This window comes from Scomber japonicus, chromosome 13 (assembly GCF_027409825.1).
Source record: "Scomber japonicus isolate fScoJap1 chromosome 13, fScoJap1.pri, whole genome shotgun sequence".
Lineage (NCBI taxonomy): Eukaryota > Metazoa > Chordata > Actinopteri > Scombriformes > Scombridae > Scomber > Scomber japonicus.
Window position 1 is genome coordinate 22077613 of NC_070590.1, and position 24810 is coordinate 22102422.

The window sequence follows — 24810 nt, forward strand, 5'->3', positions numbered from 1 at the left end:
AAAGAATAGGGAGGAGCAAAGCGAGAGAGAGAGAGATGTTGAGATAGCTTGGAGGAAACAAAGGAGATGAGAGTAAGCAGAGATTGAAGTTGGAAGACAGGAAAAACACAAGGGGGGAATGAAGAGTGATGAGGTGCATACGGTAGGAAAAGACGAGAGAGAGAGATGAGAGCTGGTGGGGGGGCTGATTCAGCTTGCTTTGCCCTGGTTGGAGAATCAAAACTGCATGACAGAACATATACAAGAAATGTGGAACTTTCAACATCGCATTACAGTAATTGTCCAAAAAAACATATTCAGGTGTGCACTTGCCTTAACCTCAATTGTGGATGACGCACAGCATTCAACCTCATCTTGGTCGGCTAATTTGCTCCCATCCAGTAAGGTGAGTCACCAAATGTTGCAAAGGACTGAGTCAGGATAGGTGCTTCTATTTCAACAGAGCTTATTCACAGCATACCTTGTGCTAATGATAAGGCAGGGTGTCTGTACACATACTTAGTGATCTTTCCTGTGGTGCCCAAATGATACCCTCTATCCCTGTCATCACTGGAGTCTAGCATGCCAAACCAATGGGAGTGTCATTGTCAAGGAGATTGAAAACACCTGGAGGCTGGCATCATCCAACAGCAACATCAGTCAGTCATATTTACGCGGAATCAAACACTGACAGATGAATGTTTGTAGCCACGGGGCTGCAGCAGTGTTTGTGGTAGGGATTTATGGAATAACAGAAGAGGATGGAGAGAGAGGATGACAGGGGTGTGTCTTGCTGCATTAGCATTATTTTCTGACATGCTTCATGTAATTACAGATGCTTCTCAGGGATGCACTTATCTCACTTTGCTCCCTTTTCTAGGAGAATCTTATGTTATTTGCATATTTTGCAAACATGCAAATGTCCACTCTGTCCAATTGTGCCTCTGACCACAACATGAAACGGAATGAGCTATCAGAAACAAGACAGCTGAAGCATTCACCATCCATTTTTTTCTTTTTTTTTAACGTATAATCACTTTTTTCTCTTTTCCTTTGCATATCATTTTGAGCCTTCTGCTATTCCCTCCCCCATACCTATTCATCGAATCCTTTCGTCAGAAAGACAAATTACCCAGTAGGCTGCTCTTTTAGCTGTTCTTTCTGTACAATAATCAATTTAAGGACGAGAGAAAGAGAAGGCTAGAGAAACGTCAAATTATTCATCAGGGTCTCTCAGTAGCGAGGCTGTAGAGGGGTTGGGGGATGGTAGCGGCTACCTCGTCCTCCGTGAGATAATTAGGGAGAAGACCAAAACGCAGAAATGTGGGTAAGATGGCAGGCCGGCAGTGAGAAAGAGAGAGAGAGAAAACAGGAAGACAGAGATGGAGAGTGGTAGGTGCAGAGTTGGGGGGATCATAGCTTCTCTGAGAACAGTTTGTTGTTATATTTGGAAGTCTTGAGATGGTGTTTAGTTTGTCGTCCCAGCAACAGACAGATACACAGGAGGGGACGGAGGACAGACAGCTGGGGCCGGTGACGAGTGAAGGGGAAGTGCGGAGAGGGAGGAGGAGGAGGAGGAAGAACTCTGAGGGGAGCACGACTCGGAGTTAGCTTCGGTTAAACTACTCAGGAGAAAAAGAAGGATAGCACGAGGAGGAGAGGAAAAATGAGCCAGGCTCTCTCTTGTGGCGGGTGTTTATTCAGAGACCTCTTGTTTCCTACCAATTAAAGGGGCTGGGGGACTCAGCACAAACTCCCTCCCTCCTCTGCTCAATCTGTCTTCACTCTCTTCTTTCCCTTCTTCTGCAATGTTTGCTCCATCTGCACATTTTGATAATTAAAGCATCTCACAACGGACACTTGCACAAGTGCTTTTACCCTCTAAGTTCTCCCATTTGACATTTTCATTAAAGTGACACTAACACAAACATTTAATATATAAATGGATCCTCTCTGTGGAATAATCTTTACTATGTTTATCTTGTTTTAATTACTTCTATTATCGACAACAGCTTGCATTCATCCTGTTCTTATCTGTAGCCTTCCCTGTGCTTCTGCAGTGACCCAATTTCCCCAGAGGGATCATTAAAGTTTCATCTTTCACCCCTCATTCATTTCTCTCCCCATTCATTCCTCCCTGGTGCAGCTCGGTCCAAACCAAACAAGGTTGTCGTTATACTCGATTTTTCTTCCAGTTCTTCCCCCTAAATCATCTGCCTCTCCATAACTGGAAGAGGTTTGCGCCAAAGACTACTGTTTTCCAGGCTGTAACGTGCAACAACTGAGATATTGCATTTTGTGGATTTATTTGTCTTCTCACAAGATCAGATGTTGATGGTGATAAGCTGTGGATGTATGTTTGCACTGAGCTCAGAATGTGTCATGGGCGGGGTATGAAGGATTCAGAAATAGAGGGAATGGATGGAAGGATGCTGGGAGACCACAATTGTTTCACAGCAGCTGAATAGCGGTAATTTGGTGCTGTGCCTATACTACAACACCTCATTTGCTACACATCATTATTAATATTAAACATCTGACACAATGCAATCATTCATGCCTTTTTTTCCCCTATATTCTGCATCTCTTCACATATCCATTAGCTATAAAAGAAATAATATATAGGATGGTGTCGAAACGCAGCCTCTAGCCTTGGAGTCATGTGATTGTGCTATCTGTACCTGCACTGTCAGCATATTTCACCGTCACAATAATGTTATTTACCCCGGTTGAATAAAAGCATTGTTGTGTTATGGTGTGTATCCTACTGCACAATGTATGCCTTTCAATCAGTGTAATACGACCTGGAATATAATGCCACAGCGTTAAATATTTGTGTGAAAACAGCCCATGATTCTGTCTGGTGTCTGTCTGATTTGTAGTATCCCCCCTTTTTATTTATTTATTTTTTTCTCCTGTCATTCTGGAGAGCATTGCATACCTGCCCAGAGCCTCATTCTCTCCTGGGCCCTGAGTTGTCTCTCAGATTGATGACAGGGATAGGGCTGGTGCACCTCAGGGTACATTATGATGCGAAACATAGCAGTAACTGTGAGTGTGTGTACTGTACTGTGTGTGTGATATGTGTGCGTGCACATGTTTGTTTGTTGGGCCATAACTATTCCTATTTTGGAACCCGCCTCGCCATAAAACAAATGCGCTACCTCGCAGTGACTGTCGTCTAGTCAGTGTTGCATTCACTCTACGTTGTACTTCCTTTTGTGTCTGTTTCTCTATTTCTACCCGTGCTTGTATTTCTTTGTCTTCCTCACTTTTCTCTTTGTTACAATACATCGCCCGCCCCACCACCTACTCTTCCTCATCCTCCTCCTTCTCCTGCTCTTCTCCATCGCCTCTCTTTGTGACCCGGGTGCACTCCTCCCTTGAAGCATCTCTCCTGGGTTTTGCTTTTTTATTATTTCCATCTCTATCCCACTTTGTCTTCTTTCACAAACAAAGAGCAGGTAGGAATTTAGGTAGATGCTGATTTAATATGACTTACTTTAAACAAAGAGCAGCCCACTAAGCATCAAATGTACGCTCTGTATGCAGTGTGTAATTGCACATGCTCTGAAGTTTGCCCCTCTCTTGCTTTTTGTATACAGTTCAAGTAAGGTGCTTATTTAGAACTCAACCTAGCCCAGGGTGATTTTCCTAACACCATCACTGAGGTCATACTGCTCAAACAAAGGTTTCTATGGACCAGTATGCTTGAATACATTTTTTTCTCAAGGTCTTACTGCTGTCTGTTTCCCAATTCTTTTGTTATGTCAAACAAAGCCCGCAAAGTCTTTCTCACCAATCTCATTCCTTCAGGGGGATTCATAGGCCTTATTAGTGGAAAAATCTAGAAATGTGTTGTTTTTTTTTGTCTGGACAAAAAATTAATTGACAGACTCACACACACGCACTTACATGCAGGCTACCCTCCGCTAACCATATTTTATCTACTCGTTAATGTTCCCAATTACTCTGTCAAACACTGCCAACGTTTTGCAGCGTGGCACGCTTATTGAAATGGTAATGCAACCACAGTGAAAGTCTTTCATTCACTGGCTTCTAAGTGGATTTATTCATGACAATTTACTCTTCTCATGCAGGATTACACTAATGAGAGGGTTAAAGGGTTGTGTGTGTGTGTGTGTGTGTGTGTGTGGCTTTTCTCTGCTTTCATGCGAAGGACTCTTGCCCCGGAGAGAAAGGGCCACGTTTCTACTGCCTCCAGCTCTCTCCATTATTCAGAAGAAGAGGACTTGATTTGGTTTTGTACCATTTTCTCATCCTCGTGCTCATTGGCATTCACTTCCTGCTATCTAAAGGATTCAGGTGTCTACTATAGCTGTCACAATTAACAGCGCAAACAGCTTGGGCTTTTTGTGTGTGTGTTTTTCTATCCAATTTGAATCACAAGCCAGTATTTTGATTGTTTCAATATAGTCAGTGAAATGCTTCACACCTGGCGTGGGCCTTAAATGTAATAAAGAAAGACTTTGTTTGTGTCACAGGGCCAGATTGTAAGCCACCTCCTTGCAGGAGGTCAGGTCCCTATGGGAAGGTGTTGTTAGCACTGATCTCAGTATGTAGGTCATTGTGCTTTGTGCTCAACAGTCCCAAGGTATTGCCTTCTCTCCGCTGCCATTTCAACCTGCTACTGTCAACGCCCTGTCACACACCTCACTGTGTCCCCTCGCCTGTCCCTCATTAGTGTCATGCACATAACATTCTCAGTTGTTTGCTCTTCCACCTCCTATTATCATCCATGCCAGAAGGAATTCCTGGTCAGTTCAGAATAATTAAAGCACAGTTTTCGTGCTGCCAGAGCTTGTGGTCATTTCACACTCGTCGCTAATTTGGGAGTTTTTGCCAGGTGCTTTGCATAAAGGACGTGCCTATTGAGTTTAGTTACAACACACATTTAACTTTTATCTGAGATGGTTATATGACTTTATGGCAACGGGTTGAAGAGCTCATAGTCTACAAAGTGAAGGCTATACAAAACAACAGGTGGTAAGATCAGACATCACACCCACACACATAAACATTTTATTTAGACTTCAAAAATATTGAATCACACAGGGCTTGCATTATCAGAACACTGAAGGAGTGCTCCATTCTTGCACATATAAGACTCCATATGAGAGTACAAAGTACAGCCACCTGATCTCTTCAAGTAAACTTTATTTTGCAAGGAACTGTGTCCTTCCACATACATTATGTGCCCTCAGGAAGGACACACTTCCCTGAAAGCATTTGCTGGTAATGAATGGACCATGCAGACATCCTGAGTAAGCTTGGTTTAATGAAATAGTGAAATGAGGACCTAGAAAAGTGAATTATAAAATGTACTCAAAAATGATTATCATGTCAGATGTTTTTAATGCTTGTGTGTACACAGTTGATATATCTGCTTGAGGAAATAATATAATAAGATTAATATTTGGAGGAACGGTTTTTTATTTTTATTGTAAAGTAATCCAATTTATGGAGAGTGCGCCAAATGAAACATGTTGAACCTCTGTGGGTTTACTCCTACACTCCATTGACATACCAGTCAGTGAAGATAGTAATTGCCCATGTAGCCTGGAAGCCTGCCATAATTGCAGACATGTGAAGTAATAGATATAGTTGAGATACTATAACCCACTTTATTAACTGGTAATCAAATCAGTGCAGCGAATGAACTGACTCCCCACAGCTTCAAAAAAGAGGGGTCTCCCCTCTACAGATGGATGTGACTACAACCAAGGTGCAGACAACACATGGCTATGATGTCATGAAATATGCAATATTGTAATGCCTCAGCACATAAACATATCCTGATGATAATGATGAAGTTAACATTTATGTCACATCTGATCTGGTTAATTATGAAATGATGAAAATAAGACTTAGTTGATATATGATATCCGGACAGACTTGGACTGGATGTTTGTCATCTATGGCCAAATGTCTTTTTAAAATAAAATCTAATAAATGCTCACATGCTAACATGCTCACATTGATAATGCTAATATTTTGATATTTAGGTATAATGTTTACTTTAGTCAATGTGTTGCTTAAGCGTGCTGCAAACATTTTCTAATTATCACTAAACACAGAGTATAGCTAATAATTGTTCATAAAACAGAATTTGACCAGATGGTGGTGCTAGATGAAAAATCAGTTAATTATTACACATTACACTTCATCCTCTGGGGATCTTGAACATGTGTACTAAAATTCACTGCAACTCATCCAGTAGTTGTCAAGATATTTCACTAAAGAACCAAAAAGTCAGAGGATCACAGAAGTCATTAAAATATACCCTCCGGGGACCTTGGAATATCTGCTGTAAATTTCATGGTAATCCATCTAATAGTTGTCAAGATATTTAACTGAACCACAAATGTCAACCTCATGTTGCTGCTAGAGAAAAAGTCAAGAGTTCACCAAAGTCAGTAGGTTTCATCATCTGGGAACCATGGATGTTTGCTCAAAGTTTCATAACAATCTATCTGATAGTTGTCAAGATATTTCAGTCTGGACCACAGTGCTAGATTGACCAACAGTCTGCTGCTAGCATGGTGCTACCAGTTCATTTTGTGTGCCCACTTGACATTAGAAATGACATTTTTATGTATAAACCACGCAGCACAATGTCATATGTGTGAATGACATAGCTCAGAGCAGTTTCTCTCTGTTATGTTGCATGCTTCAAACTAAATGAGCATAAACTGTGTTGGAATGCTTTCAATAAAAACACTACATATTTCATAAACAAAAGAGAACGTGCATATGTCTGCATCTGCATCTGTTTTTCTTAACATGTGTAACAACTTTTTGGCCTGTATCTCCACCGAACCTCTCTCCCATTCCTTCAGTTGATTAAATTCTCTCTAGCTCCTAAAGATATCTACAGCACATATTCTTACATTTTAAAACCAAACACAGTGTGATGCCTGTACATGTTTACTCATATCTCTTATTTGATTCTCAAATGATTTAATATTGTACATTAGTTTGTTGGATTACCAGCATGTTCTCCTTATTTTTGCACTTTGAATATGCACCATCCATATTAAACCTAATTTAATTACTCTGATCACCATTTTTAAAAAATGATTTAGTGACAGAGTCTTTTTTCCACTTTATGCTGCCACTCAGAACCAATAAATGCATCCTTTGAAAAAACATTTATTTTATTTTGCTTGCTTTGAAAGAAATTGAGAATTTTGCAACAACAGGAACCCAGTGCACTTTGGTGTGATTGACAATTTCCTCAGAGCTGTTCAACCTCTATTTCACCCAGCTCCTCTGCCACTTCACTAATTCTCCTAATCTGCTTCAAGTCCGTCTGTCTCTCTGTATCTGCCCTCTCCTTATTCCCAGCAACGTTTTTTCTCTTTCTCTTCCTCCTGTCTTCTTTCTTACCGAGGGATAGAATGAGTGGAGGAGATTAAAATGGAGGTTACACAATCCTTTTAGCTGGTTTTTAATGTCTTCCCCTCACGAGTGATATGTTCTGCACGTACATCAACAGGATTAGCGTGTCAGAACATCCAAGAACTGATGAACCGGTGCAGGGAGCCATCTTTACACACACACACACACACACACACACACAGGCAAAAACAATTAGGTCTATCTGTGGACCTGCAGTATCTACATGACGCACCCACTTTCCTACATGACATACCCACTTGGTTAGGTTTAGGTATGTAGGCATGAGTAGTGAGATGGGAGTAGTGAGATGTTTAGGGTGAGGATAAGAATATCCATGTGGGATGGTTTGTATTGTAAAGTGGGCACGTCATGTAAAGTGAGTGTGTGTAATACAGCAGATAAACTCCTGTCAGAATGCAGTGCCTCTTGATTGGTTGTGTATGCCCAGTACACATGTACCCTCATTTCTCTGTCACACTTTCCTTTCTTTTGGCTTTTTCATAATAGTAAAATAGCATACTAATAACTTTAACAGACTTAATAGAGAGACCAAAATAGTAACATAAAAATGTGACATATTGTGCAAATAAGACAGTATATGTGCAGGTTGGACATAAGACACAGGAGAGAGAACAGGTTTAGGGTTAGGGGTTAGAGGTTAGGCTAAGGGTAACATGACAGTGACAAAATTATCATTCTAGATAAAAAAGATATTTACAAAAATACAAATAAATGACTGCCTGGTACAGATTCAGATTGCAGAGGTCAACTTTTGCTTAACACATGACAGATCTTACATAAAGGTGTCTTCAAAGCTTTTGCTGCGGTGCTTCAAGCCAGACAGAGCCACTTTATGCAGAGGGGAAGGTATTTTGAATGTGTGAGAGAGAAAGTGAGCAAAAGAAAAGAAAAAGTTAAAGAGTAAAATTTTTGCCGAACAAATAATATAACCGGGAGCTTTATCCCTGGTAAGTGAGTCCCTATGTTGAGTTAATTGGCTCTCCAAACATAAGATAGATTTATAGCCCTGCATGCAAAAAAAATCTGTTTGCCTTGGGACTTTTTTTGAGTAATGATTTCTTTGCAGAAAATGAAATTCAAATAGTGGAGCTTGGGGAGGACATGCAATGAATTTTTGTTTCCTTTATAAGCAGTGTGTGGTGTCTTCTAAAGGCTTGTGTGTATTCCACAAACTCTCTTTTCATAGTTATGAGGCTGAGATAATGCATGTGTCCTTATTTGTATGTGTAGGAACTTCATTAGGGCCCAAGCGCCAACTGGTGTGAAGGTCTTATTGTAATTAAAAGGATTCTTTTATTATTTTTCTTCATCAAATTAAAATGCATTTTTAAAGTGCTGGGGGTGCTCAAAAACACACGAAATGTTGCAATGCATCAGATGTGGCAAAAATGAATATTTAATATGGATCTTTGGCCATGGTGTGGCAAGTTGGCTCATAGCGCCCCGCCCCCTAACAATTTTCAAAGACAAAGCCCCTGCCTTTAAATTTGATGCAGAAGAACACAATTTGGCAGGCAGATGTACTTGGAGACTTTACAAAAAAGATCCCTGAAGTCATACCCTAAGTCCAACAGGAAGTCAGCCATTTTTTCATAGTTTTTGCCATTCACAGGTGTACAAACTCCTCCTGGTCAGTGAAATCTAAAAACCTTACAATGCTAAATGGCAGAGTTTTGGGTTTTCATAAAGCACCCTTGACATGGTGCCAGTCAGTTTGCATGTTTCACCATAAAACAGGAAATTGTCCAATCTATCATCCAGTCTGCCCCAAATTTCTCATGCTTGATAAGACTCAAAACCTTAACACATCTGTATGTCCAAATTGAGTCATAGATATATGGAGGCTCAATAGCATGTGGCACATGTTACTTTGAAGAACAAAATTTGACACATGTAATACCTTAATACTTAATAAAAAGCCTGTTGTTGTCATGCTCTAAACTCACAGAAAGATAGCCATTCACTGGTGCCTTACTTTTACAAATTCCTAGCAGGTAAGCAAGATGCACTTCATTTGGACAACAAAATCCAAAGACATTCATGATGTGAAGCTTTTCACTTGTCATGGTACGGTGTCGTCAGGGGGAGGCGAACAATTTGCATGTTTTGCCATGAACGAGAAAGCGTTGAAACTTGACTTAGGTTGTACAGTCTTTCAAAACTGACTTGAATTTACTTGGGTGCAGTTCATATTATGTTACTGACAGTATAAGTCAAACATCCAGCGGGCACAAACAACCTATAGTTATGTTTAAACCATCTAGCATCTGTAGTAATTATGACCCAGGCAAGTGACAGCTCAGATGATGTCAATACAAGGTGACAAATCTTTATATTAGGAGGAGACCACTTTTCGCTTCCTGTTCACGTTTCCAACCACCAGTTGGGACAGTTTTTCAAAAACCGCAACTTAGATTGTTATGGTGTTTGCTGTTTCCATGACAATGAGGAATGTTGTGTAACTTTAAGGAAGTAATCTTAACCCACACCACATTTCAAGCCATCGTTTTAACCCAAACCATGTTCCTTCCCAAAGCAAGCGGTTTTTGTGCCTTAACTACAGTGTTGTCACCATAAATCATATGTATTTATTAAGATTACTGATGATAGAGGCGGCACATTAGAAAACACTCCCATGGTTTGTTTTGGAGAGCAGGTACAATCGACCTATGTGCTTGTTTCATTATGTGGATGTAAACACATCTATACAGAGCTGCACATATTGGTTTTTCTGTGGAGCAGCTGTTTCTCCTGCAGCTCTCTGTCTCTCCAGACTCCAGATCTGTTAGAGGAAGGAGGAGAAGGGGAGGAGGAGGTGATCGAGGAGAGGGGGGCTGGGCAGTGGGGGCTTGGATAGAAGCAGAAAGGTAGGGGGTAGGGAAAGCTCAGGAGATAGATTGTGAGAAAAAGTCAAGGATTTCATATCTGCTGGGTTTGGATGATTGCTATATTTTTGGGGTTAGCTTTGGGTATTTATTATATTTATATATTTTCAAGTGCGTGCCCTGGGATATTTTAGTCAAAGAAGGCTGGCTTGTATTTGAGCTGAAATGAATGTTTTTAAGCACTGGGAGACATTAAGACTTCAGGACAGTGTAATAGATGCCAGTACTTATTTTTACTTATTACTACTTACTCTTGGAATAATGTGTTTTAGTGCGGTCTCAGTCCAGAGTGCCACAGAAAAAAGGAGGAACCATAATTCCAGCTTCTGCCTCTGTCTTTTTTCCATTTTAGTATTTACATATCTCTGAGATCGTCTGATGAAATATAAGAAAAATAGCCACACTGCACCTACAGCATGTAGGAATAATAAGAGAGCGGACAGTCCTTTTTAGAGACGGCTTGATTCCAACTTCATTTTACCAGGCAACATTTCATTGATCTTTTCATGTTTTCTCTGCTCCCTATTGAACCATTTAGAGGAGATCAGTGTGTATGAGATACCTGAATAAGCTACGGACTAAATCATGCCTGTATTTATTAATAATGTAAGGGGTTCCACTCAATTAACTGCATTATGGTATAGTGCTTGTGAATAATTCTCAAGTAGTGCAGATATCTGTCCAGTGACAGCTAGGGAATCAATGTCATTTACTTTTTATTGGTTAAGTCATATAATGTGAATACCAAACGGTTTCTTGTTTAGAGTTGTGGGCACTGGTTTCATCTGCCACTGGTAACATGGTATTGGCAGAATTACTGTGTTTTTGACATTTTATTCCACTTTAGACACATTTAACTTTGGTCAGAGGGATAGTTTGGGAATCTTGTCATCGCTATACAGTTTGCCAGGCAACCAGGCTATGATTGTCAGTGTGTACATCTTTCCACAATATAGTGACCTCAGACATTCTGCAACTGAATGAAAAAAGTAGTACCCATGACATGACATTAGTTTCCGCTAACAGCCCCACAATGCAATGTCTCACATGTTATATATGTGAAAAGTACACTTACAGTACGTGACTACACATCAAAATGATGATTAGAAAAAGCTCATATTCTTAATTTAATGCTCACTACTGTGTAAACTTTTGATTTTCTGTTATTAGTGAATGGATGAGCAAGGGAGTGATTTTGGATACAATCTATACTCAAGCTCATTACCCCCTTAAACCCACAACTTATTGTTTTTACACTTATAAACTCTTATGGATAAAACAAACAAGATAATATGTCCCACGATAGGTGTTTCCCCCTGTTTCCTATCTTTATGCTAAGCTAAGCTAATTGGCTGCTGAACCTATACTGTGTTTTGCATACAGTCAACAAGACTGGTTTTGATTTTCTCATCCAACTCTCAACAAGAAAGCAAATTATTACATTTCCAAATATGTCAAACTATTCCTTTAAACATGTTATGTATATATTCAAAGACTAAACCATAACATATTTGCTGACACAAGAGAATATGTTTTGGCAATGGAGCTCTGTGATAAATACAGTTTGAAAAGTCAAGGTCAAGTGTCACCCCATTTAATTATCTTACAAAGAAAACAGTATTTTGTCATACAGTTGGCAGCTAATTTATTAAACTCAGACCCTGCTGATTGTAAAAATGTGGTTGCATTCCTAATTTCTTGATTCCCCAAGACTGCATGGCATGGTTCCCTGCTTTAATTTGTTCTCTCTCTCTCTCTCTCTTTCTCCCTCTCTCTCCCTCCCTCTTTGATCTGATGAATTGTAAAATGTATGAAAATATAAAACACATAATATTAATGATGTGGACATGCCAAAGTGCTCCATGTTTTTTCTTCCTAAAAGCCAAAAATATGTCAGTAGCCTCTAAGCAGGCATTTCTTTCCAGTGTATTAGCTGATTGCTAATTGTGTGACTCCACTATAATATGAATTGGAAGCAAGCACAGCTGTTGTCCCGCTTTTGGCAAATCTTAGCTATAACTGATAATGAACCGAGTACTAGTGCCTTACACACTGAGACACAAGATGGTTTAACTCGGAAATACAAGTTCAGCGTTGAGTAACAAAGATTACCTTGATACAAAGGATTACTTTGATGATGCAGGTTACAACTCACAAATGAAAGGTCATAAAGTTGTCTCAATATTGTTTTTTAAAGCATGACTCCATTTGCGTTTTGCCGGGTTTTGCAATTGGAAACGCCCATTCCACTGTTAGCAAGAAGCACTGATGTGGGTTATAGAGCTGATCCTGTCCACCACTTCCTCCTCCACACATACACACATACAAGCAGTTCGCTGTTTTCCCACCATACTTGCCCTCTGTATGTTAGAGCACAACAAAATCGTCCACGTATACTGTGAGCGATGTCGCAATGCTGAGTCTGAGTGTGTGAGCTGTTTATAAATGTACCGGATGGAGCTTCGGGACAGACAGCTGTTGAGCGCTGGGAGCTGGAGCTTCGGGACAAATAACACCAGCGAGTCACATCGTTTACTGGCGGGAGGAGAGCTTTATTTTTTAAACTTTGAACAGCAGCAATAATGAGCACTCCATCTGTGTGCGTTTGATTGGTCAGTTCATCTCTGCAGCTATTGGCTAGCTAGACTGAGGTTTTCTATCCATTTATATGTATCAATATCATCATGCAGAAACCTATATAAATTCACACTTGATGCTTGTAGTCCATCTGTGGGGTGCCGGGTGGTGGGAGGGGATCACAAAAGGTGGGAATGTGGAACGGTAGACAGACAGAGAAGGTGCTTGCTTCCTCTCAGCCTCAAAGTCTAAACAATACAGCTCAGTTTGAAATTAACAGCTCAGGCGTTACATATGGTTAGGAGTCGTTTTCAGATCGTTCATAACAGCTTGCTATTAGCATATGGAGCTACATATGTCTGGGTCAGTGCTAAATGAAAAGGCGACAGGGAATGGTCTGCAGAGGGACCAGCACAGGAATTTGTTGCACTATGACAATGAGCAAAGTATATAACTGAAATGTTTATATTTCTGTATGTGTGTCTGCCTGTGTGTGTATGTATGTATGTGTGTGTGATGATCTCAGAAGCACCCTTGTGGAAACAGTGCCTGATGCAAAGCAGGAGAGAATATCTCCTATTAACATGAAAAATGTTACCATAGTCAAATTTAATCTTGAAACAAGTGAGAGTTGTTTGAAATGTGTAAACGCGGTGTCTTACACATCCTATCACACATCCTGATTATGTTGGAGGAATCCACTGAGATAGCCAGAGCACCAAGTTAGGCAGCTTCTTCTGTTTTTGCTTGTGTCCTTCAAAAGAGGCAAGAGTAGGTGAATGCATTACCCCTAAGGTAGAATCATAATTTTAGTACATATTAATAGGAAAAGCTTTTTTCCCTTACAGTATGTATCTCCTTCTGAAGACAATGCAGAACACTGCTCGGGGTCAACCTCTTCCCTGATGCAGCAACTGCTTTGTACAGCTCTGAAAAAAACTTGGCACCAAGGCATTTAGTACATCCAAGAATGACTCCAGTAGGTCTTTAGTGACAATTCTACTGAAGTCGGCACTTAGCTGAAACAGACAGATGACAAAACGGCAGAGAAAAGGCCATGAGTGAGGGAAAATAAGAGCAGTGTAGAGCTCTTGGGGTAGAAACAAAAAGAAATGACAAGTATTACTGCAACAAAGAGTACATGCTTTCTGACTACATCCCTGCTCAAATAGCAAAATGCAGGACATCTATTCAGTACTCAGTTGGCAAATCATTAACTGTCTCTTACTAAACAATACAAGCCATCTGTCCATGACCACAGAGATGATTGGCTCATCAGCATTGATCTCTTTTCTTTGCTGTGAGAATGTTGCAATCATCAATTCATCCAGGGGCTGTAAATCTGGATCTCTCTTCTCACTCCTAGAAGCATGCTCTCACGATTCCTCTCTAATTTAACTGTTCCATAGCTTGCTCTGGCAATTAGTGGATTGCTACTTTTTTTCATTTTTTGACTGGCTTGCAGTTGCCCTCTTCTCCTCTTTTTCTTTTATTTACAAAAATTTCAGGGCACACAGCTGCCATCATCCTCTGACAGTAATTGCCCATCTTGAATCCCAAGCGGCATACCCAGCAATACGATCCTTTTACCTGACCTTGCACGGCTTCCTGAGACAAGAGTACTTCGCAACAAGAGCCTTGGCTACACTTTCATACTGGCCTCTTCTTGGATAGGGAGTGATTTTTGACATGCTATCAGCTAGTCTGTCCAGTATTTCACTCTTCACACCCTTTGAGATGACCTTCACAGTTCCATCCTTGGCATAGGCATCATTTGCTACCCAGAGGTGAAATTTAACATCATGGGAGAAATCTAGAATAGCAAATGGATCAGGTCATTCTGTTGAATCACCACAACAAGGTCCTTGATGTCTGTCAAATTGCATAGCTCATTCCCTAAGTACCTCCAGAGACCCAACGTGTTGCACTTTACTATACATTGTTCATTGAATAGCAGGGGAAGCATCACACAGGAGTTACCAACAGCTGAAACACAGTTAACAAACAATGTATATTAACAGGAAAAAACATATTTTGAAGTGAATCTAAAATACATTATTATTAAAAGTTAGAACAGCATGCTAGATGGATTCAATTGTACAATAAAAGAGGCGCATGTTCTGCAGTGAAAGTGAATGTGATTGCATTGGTCACACTGTCTTAATCCCATTATGTGGTATAGATTAAGGGTTTGCTTAACTATATGGCACAACCCTCCCCAATAAATATTACCATAATGTAACATGAATGTCCGTGTAGTGATAAGCAGCTTTCCTACAATAGGGTTCTGTATACAGCAAGAAGGATGTAGTCATTCAGAACATCTGGATCTGAATGACTGGAAGCTGTTGTAAATAGTTCCATAATGAATGATATACAACTATCCACTACACACATATCTCCAGATCTATGTATCTAGCAAGTCTGGCAGTCCACATGTCCAATTGAGAGCACCATTCTATTACAATTCATTTTTCATGTCTCTCTATTAGCACCTGGACTGCTTCTCTGTGTTTGTCTTTCCTCCTTAAACTTTTCTTTCAATCTTGAATCAGTTGCATATTCATTACATCGATTACACCCTGCAATTATTTCTCACTCTCACTACCCATTGACTCTTTCCCTCAGCCTGAAAATGCAAAAAAACCTTTTTAAAATAAACCTGAGTATGCATGAAGCAGAACTTTAAATTCTATGATGTTAATTACAGTAGGCCTAATTGTGGACCAGCAACACACTGTGGGAATGCATCAACATCAGCTATCCAAACTATCAAGCTACATTAACATTACTGTAATTTAAAGCAGCAGCACTTGATACACTGGATGGTTAAAACAACACTAATGTGAATTCTGTTCCACTGAAAAGTTTTTATTAACGAGGTAAATCCTCTGATTCATTCATCTGTCTCATGAAAACAGCCCCAGTCTGCCTGCTATAGCTTCAGCACAGAGGATTCATTTGTTTTATCACCTGTGTAGCACAGGTGGGCGGTGGTTCATTGGTCACTCCTTGTTAACAGTAACAGCTGTAATTTCAAAACAAAACAAAACAATAACAGACGTCTCCGTGTATCATATAAGGAAGCAGTGTTCTGACAGAAAACAGAGTAAGCGCAACTAGAGCTAGAAGCGTCAGTAGGAACAGCAGTTGGAAGCCGGTCTGTGCTAACAGCTGTGAAGTTATGGACAGTCTGTGTAAACGCAATTTAAACATTTGAGAGGTGGGTAAAGGGCATTTACATACAGTCCTCTACAGCTCTGTGTGTAAATGTATGAATTTTAGGAAAAAAGTGAGATTTACTGGGAGCATGGTATGGGAAACCCGGGAAAAATGGGAGAGTTGACAGACTAAATGGGGCTGTAATGTTTTACAGTGCAGTGCTGTTAATATTGACTTTGGGACTTTCAAATGAACCAATGAACCAAAATAGTGCTTGTCTTACAGCTGGCTCTGCAGTGTGCAAAAAGGCACTTTGAATACAAAATGAAGTAACAAGTGAGGGTTAGTTTTGACTGTGGTGACAAAAGGTGCCTTTGCCTGTCTCATGCAGGGATGCAGTGGGATAAGGTTACCGTGTGTGCCCCTATCTGTGGGGTTGGATTGTGTTCCTTTTTGGTCCAGTTGGACTCTGCAGAGAGGATTATTGGAGCTCTGCTGCAGTAGGCCTTTCAAGCTCTGGCTCAGGCTCCAGAGGACTAACAACAAGTCAGACACTGTCAGATCCAGGATAGTGAGGCCAAGGGCTGATGCTTTGAAGTGGGCTATGAGATTTTCATCTAGAGGGATCAGATGGAGGGAGAAAAGAAGACAGCGAGAGGTGCGAAGCTGCAGCTAAACCGGCAAGCTGGTTTGGCTTCGTGAGCTGTAGAGGTGGGTTATGCAGTTAGAAGCCAGAACCTGCATGTGTGAATTGCTTTGACTCTGTGAAAACCTGTGAGATGCATTTGTATGCAACATGTGAAATAAACAAGGATAATTTGATAATAAGTAAGCCGTGAAGTATGGATGCAAGAGTGAAAGAGCAGAAGGGAAAATAAGGTTAAACAGAGTAAGGGTTGTTTTAGGTTTTGAAGTTGAGTAGGAGATACAGGAGAAATATTAATGACTCTGCAATCAAAGCATGCAGAGAGAAAAAAAAATATGTCTGTATTTTTCATAGCAGAGGTAAGAATCTGGCTTTAATTTGTGGTGATTGTCCTCTGCAAAAATTCTGCAAATGTCCCTAAAATCAGGGCAGCCATATCTGGATCTCCACATTTCATCAATCACCCTGCAACAAAATTTAAACATTTATGTATCCAGGAAATGCATGAATCAGTTTTTCCTCATTCTTCTTCTATATGGAGGCAGGTTTGGCAAACGCCTCTGAATGAAGGGACATAGGGCTAAACAGCAGTGTCAGCAACATTCCTTTTATGATGAGAAGTAGATTGTCAGAATATGTTTCAAGATAAGCAGCATTTATGAACAGTGTGGAGATAATAAATGACAAGAAAAGAGACTCGGAGGCACGGAAGTGGGAGGAATTGAAGATGGTCTTATTTTGAGAATCGGGGTACTTATGTTTGAGTATGTTTGTATGGTTTTTAGTTGGGCATGCATCATTTCTTATTATAACTTAATAAGCAGATTCATTTTCCCTTCTGAGAATATAAACAGTCAGTTTTACAAACACATGTTCCGGATTATCCCCGCGCTTACTCAGCACAATAGTATAAGATGCGTAAACGAGCCAACTCTTCCTTGTTCACATGCACACAAAAACATGCACACTTATGAGAACATTCTTCACTAACCTTCATAAGCTTCCTCTGCTTTTAACCCTTATCTCTCCTCGCCTTATTTCTTACGCTAACCCAACGCTATCACCCAAAATAAATCTTTAACAAAAAGGTTTGGAGGAAATAGTCCAGCCTTTCAAATCCTATGGAGACATTAGGACCTCACACGATAGTAAAAACAGATGTGTAACCTGATTGCTTTTGGAATTATAAGATAGTATCAGTCAATCAATCAGCATACACAGACACACACACACACACACACACACACACACACACACACACACACACACACACACACACACACTCACACTGTACTCCGCGTACAATTGCGATGGTCTCACTTTCTTCCTGTCTGAAGTAACCTCAACCATGTTTTTGTGTCCCACGAGGAATGCCTTTTATCATGTGACACGGTGGTGTTGGCGGAGGTGGGGGTGGGAGAGGGGGACGAGGGGTTGGGGGGGTGGTGGTCGTCAGACAGCTGTTTCCCATCAGCACTCAGTCAACTGCAGTCAGCCAGTCGCAACCCTGCTCGGAGGATCACAGGGGCAGAACAGCGGAGTGGAGCTCAAAGAGATGTAGGGGCTGAAATACTTCCAATTAGAAGGTCATCCCAATTTGTTCTCCCATATCCACAGCGCTCATCAGGCGTCTCGGGCCCGCTTGCCCAGTGTTACGTACAAATCCGTAGCCAGGGGTGAATGGGTTGCCGCCATCTGGGAGTGATTATGCCTTTTCCTCATTGTTTCCTGTCTTTTCACCCCAACCCAGCTCCACTGAATTCTGCTGTTCTGCTCTCTGTGTTGGCTCAGCTCCCTTGGCTTGTTCAGGTTCTAAGCCCCCCCCTGTAATTTAAGACTGGGAATGCTTAACAGCAGTCACTCATGCACAGGCGTCTGCATTAGCACATGTTGTTCACCTCATCAGGAGAAAGAATCTGCTTAGTGATGTGAAAGGAAAGACTGTTTTCATTCATGATGTACCACTTTCTCTTTTACAAATCCTCCTTCCTCATATCCATCCTCAGCTTCTCATTTGGAAATAATAGCCCCATAGTATAGTAGTGAGATCTGAGAATATTCTGGTTGATTTTTTGACATGTTAGTGTTTAGAATCTTTCGCCTCTACCCCGAAATGTGCTCCTCTTTGTGCTGTTTAGGGCTTGAGGCCATACAAAGACAGAAAGGAGCTGCTTGTGTCCACCAGAAATCAGGCTCTTCAGTCGGGCTCTTTATAGATGCAAGTTTGCTTTGTCTTCAGTTCAGCTTCTGGCTATAAGCTCATTTTCTGTGTGCAGGCTTCTCGTTGTGGAAAGATGATAAATTGCTGTGGTAGCTTTCCACTGCCTGCTAGCGGAGCCGTCTGGAGCTCACCTATGTGCTCTGTAGCAGTGAATCTTCTCATCTTACTCTCTGACAGTAAGGCAACCAGCTTTCTCAGCAGCTAGTCTCAATAAACCATATTCTCTGTTTGAGTAAGGAAGTAACCCTATGAGGGTTCCTGGGGATTTTTTAAATCACAGATAAACAGATACAGACGGCTGACAAATTAAAGGAAAAACTGGTACAGGTCTGAATATTTGACTCTTACAGTGAGGAGATCTGGTGGCTCTATTGAGCCATGGAGGGCATTTTTCTGGCATGATTTGGTTCCACTTGTCCCCTCAATCAATGAATGGTTTGATGAGAATGAATGTGTGAATCATATGCTATGGCCTTTGCTGCAACCAGATCTCCGCCCAATCGAACACATCTGGAGTTAGATAGCACCCTCCACCACCATCAACAAAACACCAAATGAGGGGATATCTTTTGGATGAATGGTGCTCATCTTTTCAGTAGAGTTCAGGCAATTGTAGAATCAATTTATGTTGGTTTTTCCTTTTATTTGTCAGCCATCTGTAGCTGTCTCAATAAAATATGAATAAATCACAGTATATTTTGAGCATGAGTTGTTGTGCTGCTTTTAAAAATTGTAGATAGACAGAGCTCACGTATAATACCTTATTATGCTGCCTTTAAACAACACTTGTAAGGTCATATTTTCAGCACGAGAAGTCAAGTACACACTGTTGAAATGGTAATAGTCTTGAGAACACTTGCTAGGTCATGAACAATAAAACAGATTGTGGCCTTGTTTCCATTTGAAAACCGGTGAATGATTTTGTGTTTGCATGGCATTTCATCCAATTCACGCTTATTCCACTTACTCGTGGTATTTCATTGCCATGCTCGGAATACAAAACGGGGAAACAACAGAAGAAATTAATAAAAAAGAATTAAGTAGCAATTTGCCTTTTCCCTGACATTTAGAAAAAAACACATTAGCATGCAGTTTGTCACAACTTCTGAGCTCAGAGCTGTAAAATTCCCACTTGTGAAAGCTGCGTGTACCACATCAGTCATTAAATGGACTCTTGCTGTTGACATAATAAACACAACCCCACTTGAAGGCACCAACAGTATTAGCAGATATTGTGATTTACCATTGTCAAATCATGGTCAAACATTATTAAATTCCACTTTATTGACTGGTCTGCTTTTTTTTGTGTGTTTTCCAGTTTTACGTGACGACTTCAGACAGAACCCAGTAGACGTTATGGTTGCGGTGGGTGAGCCCGCAGTGCTGGAGTGCCAACCACCCCGTGGGCACCCCGAACCCACAATCTCCTGGAGGAAAGATGGTTCCAACTTAGATGACAGAGATGAACGCATTACTGTAAGAGACCTTATTTTTTGCCTTTAATCATTACTGATCATTCTAGATTAAGTTAGTTCACAATTAATTACGTCATTCTCACCATCACGTGATCATCATGCTACATCCACATGATACAAAACAGGACTCTTGGACTTAAATTAAGAATGTGGCTTCACAACTCTTGGACTGTGTTGTGCAAGGCTTTAGTAGTAAATCTTTCATATTCAATTGCCCATTTTAGAACGCCAACAACCAATTAACTCTCACCTCAATAATTTGGAAGCATAGAAGAGCAAGCTTGTTAAGTCTAGACCAAAAAATATTTTTCTTGTGGTCACAAGATCTCCTAAAAATAACACTTATATCGTCTCCAAGTTCCTACACAGAGCTCAAAATGCTAGGAGGACATTAAAAATATGTTTTTTGACAGAAAAATGTAAACTGTAAAATAATGCATCAGGAAAAAACTGCATAATATGCCTTTTATATATTCCTGATGGCAAAAATATACACAATAGCAAAAAACAATAACAAACTGGCAGTAGTAAGAGTCATTATATGAGCTATAGCATGGTATTATTGTTATCTAATATATTAAGTTGTCATCTGGCATGCAGTAGACAGCAGTGATTTCCTTTTCATGTTTCTGTATACACTTAAGTGATTTCAGACTCAGATGGGTTAGACCAGCAAGATCAGGAGTTATCATCCCTTTAACTCAAGGACAGGATCAGGTTTCAGTAACTCAGATGATTTGTGTGTGTGTGTGAATGCATGTGTGTGTGTGTGTGTGTGTGTGTGTTGATTTGTTTATTTGAATGTTTCTGCATGTTCCTGGGGACACACAAGAGCAGATTCAAAGCTCATGTTAGTGTGGAGTGACAGGTAGAGTCTCTCTGGGAGACTGTGATGGACAGAGCAGCTATCTCTGATTTAAGGAGAGGCATGGATCAGAGCCAGGCAGAGACTCCTCTGAGGGAAATACAAAGGCTGCTTTTTGCTTTGTACTTTCTGCGTGCCTGTCTTTGCCCTCCCTAATCATCTGTTCTATATGGAAATATGTCTTTGCCATGAGAGTTCATTCAAAGACATTACTTACTGTACAAAGACCAAAGGAGTCCACCACAACTGATTCATGGCTTTACTTCCCATCCTTTCAAGTGTTTTCCCTGTGTCCTGGACCTTCATTTATTGATAGTGATATATAGATAAAGTGGTGAGTTCATTCTTAAGACCCCTTTTGGAAGGTTGCAATACACAAAAATGTGATTTGTGGATTTTAAGTGTCTTTATTACATTAAAAATACATGTAATTCACACTATAATAAGCTTCAAAATATGTGTGCCTTTAGGGTATCTAAGGCTATGTGAAGAAGAGAGCGAACATATTGAAACAGAGCAGAAACGAAAGTTGAGGTTTCAGTGTCCGAGATGGAGGATCGACAAACCACATGTGGATTTCTTTGCAATGGAATTGCTCCTAAAAGCGAGGAGCGGTCAGTCCAGGAAATAAAAAAACTCTCGTTCTGCTCTTTAATCAGCTGCTAAAGTTACTAGTGCAGCAGTATTTACAGCAAACAGCTAAAGTTGCAGAACACAAGTATAGCATTAGTCAGTGGCATTGGTTAGGAGCGAGATCATCTTTGCAGTCCTTGAGGAATACTTCACTGGCATCATTACATTCATTACATTTCCACAAAATTTGATATTGGATCATCAAGGGACAATTATTCTATTATAAACCCACAAGGCCAAGTGCCCACGGATGCTTGATTAATCTATAGGAGGCAAATCATTTGTTTAAATCCAGGGTAACCTCAATCACCTGAATTTAATATGCTTATGCATTTGATGAAAATATTAATGCTTACTTTCTTATGGAATGGAAAACTACAGCATGGGGAAGATTATGAGCAAATGATAGAGCTGACATTTAAGTAATTGAAAAAAAGTTCATAGGTTCCCTATATGTGGTATTAATAACTGTGTTGCTACTATCTTCCATGTGCAAATAAAGCTGCACAAAAATGTAGCTATATTAAAAAGGCTTATGTTTTTGGCAGGAACATATTAAGCACATTGATCCAATCAAACACTGTAAAATACAGTTACTGTCCACAAAAACATGCAGCCTGTCTTCCAACAATGTCAGATTTCATTTATGGCTTGTTCATAACGACCTCTGTAATTCTATGCAATCATTCAGTCATGTTATTAGTCATATGCTGTGAACATTTATGAGAGAACATTTATGCACTGGTTATATGTGTCCTTGTATGCTAATGTGAGTCCAAACCTAATCCATTGAATGGTGACAGGAAAGTTTGAATCTGCAGTACCAGTTCCCAAATTCCGCCACTTTCTCCTTGTGATTACCAGCGGTTGGCATTGTGTATAAAAGTACACACAACCACAGGTCACACCACAGTTTGTCAAATCTTCCTCTTAAACCCACATCATTTGCAACAGATTTGGAATGTCAGCCATAGTTAGGCCATTCATACTTGTTATTTATTTGGTGTACAGTATACGCTGTTTGTGGTGGAAGGTTAGCCTGGAGGAGCCTGACTAATGAATGAAAGGCTGTTGGTTTCATCCCTGCAGCAGCAATTTAATGATGTATTCCATCTGTAAGCTGGTGAGTGGAGAGTGCCCACCAAGCCAGGTGCTGTCTTGCACAATGCTGAATCCCCTGCCTGCCTCATGGACACAGCTCTGTAGTTAGCCTTGATCTCTGACCTCTGTTAAGAAATAGCAAGGCATAACAGGCCATGTGTGAATATATATGAATAGATCAGTTCCATTGCCTAGTGTGAGTAGGGGGGGGGGGGGGTGGGTAGCAATCCTAAATCATAATAACAAGGCTGAAAGTTTAATTGAAGATGATTCCTGGGAGATGGTTTCAGATATCTGGGCGCAGGGAATGACCTTGAGTTTATTTTGATATCTTCACACTGACATGTTTCCCTGTTATCATGTCTGTTTACTGCTGCTGTGGTATCACCTATAACACTGTGTAGCACACTGTCAGTGCAGTTTTCAAAGTACCATAAAGACAGCTACCATACTCTGCGGGGCGTATGGTGGATAGGATATGAATAGAATGAAAACAGCATGGAGTGAATATAGTATACCTTCCACCTCTTTGTTGTGTGTGTGTGTGTGTGTGTGTGTGTGTGTGTGTGTGTGAGTGCAAATATGAGTACAGTGAAGGTAAAAAGTTTGAGAAAGGCAAAGTAGTCTGATAGAACATCTGAGGAAGGTCTCTACAAAGAGGCAGTGTATCTTTGTTCCCAGGGTTCTGTGCTAATGTAGCACCAGATATGAATTATGTAATTTCATAATAGGTGACCTTCTGTGAAGCTTGAAAGGCAGTGCAAATTATAGTCCTCAGATAAAGAGATGCATACAGATACACACAAGTATACACAACACTACTTGCTGTTTTGCTGTATTCTCAAATGGAAAATAGCCAAAGATGAGAGTAAACACTCTGTGCATTATGCATAAAACCAAGCATATCAACAGAGAAAGCTGTAAAAATGTAAATTCAATTTAGCTGTGGCACATTTTATGAAAAAATGTACATGTTTTTGCCAGTATATTACATGCATTATGAATGTCACTCCACAAATCACAAACACAGTAAACAGAAGGATGGGTAAGGTCTTGGGTAAATGCAGCTGTGTAAATATTGTTTGTGTTTTTTCTTTTAGATTCGCAGTGGCAAGCTGATGATAACCAACATCCGCAAGAGTGATGCTGGGAAGTACATCTGTGTTGGAACTAACATGGTGGGAGAAAGGGAGAGCGAGATTGCTGAACTCACTGTGCTAGGTAAAATTTGCAGCTTGCTGATTGCATTTTCCATTGTTGCAGTGCTTCACTTAGTCCAAGTACCCTCTCAGTTCACAGTGGTTTAGTTTGCCAGTCCGCTGTGTGAGGTCTTTGTCACTGGGGTATAATAACCCATTAATTACGTTGATTATGCACCACTACCATCCAATTTGGTAGCTTTGGAGAGGTTTTCCCTTCAAACCGTGCTGAGCATCTACCGCTGCTACAGCCCAAACTACAACCCACCAAACCCTTCAAAACCGGAGCTCCCCATGCTATCTCTGACAGCCCCCACCCTAAACTCCACTAAACTGATTCCAGCTTCAATTCTCCACCCCCCACTTATTTTCCTAACATTTCCCATCAGAATAGAGCTCTTATCAGTATCGCACATTTAGATGACCTTGGTTGGTGTTGGGAGTACTGCCTCATAAAGCTATTCAAGGCTGAGAGAATAATCCTGTTGAATGCAGAAACAGGTCAAAACATGTTGTTCTACAGGTTGTGCATAATAAATGACTTGGGAGCGTGACAGGTGATAATCTCTAGAATTTTAAATTTTTCTAAATTCTATGATAATTGGCTGACTGTGCTAACATTTT

The 24810-nt window shown here is 40.4% G+C and overlaps 1 protein-coding gene across 1 annotated transcript in view; it reads left to right on the top strand.

Annotated features, from left to right (window-relative positions):
• The window catches only part of LOC128371453 (roundabout homolog 1-like), a 79308-nt gene that overhangs the window by 39072 nt on the left and 15426 nt on the right, over positions 1 to 24810 (top strand). Inside the window, exons 3-4 of the mRNA XM_053331780.1 lie at positions 20232 to 20389; positions 24088 to 24208. Coding sequence (XP_053187755.1) covers positions 20232 to 20389; positions 24088 to 24208 — 279 coding nt within the window. The remainder of the gene's footprint in view (positions 1 to 20231; positions 20390 to 24087; positions 24209 to 24810) is intronic.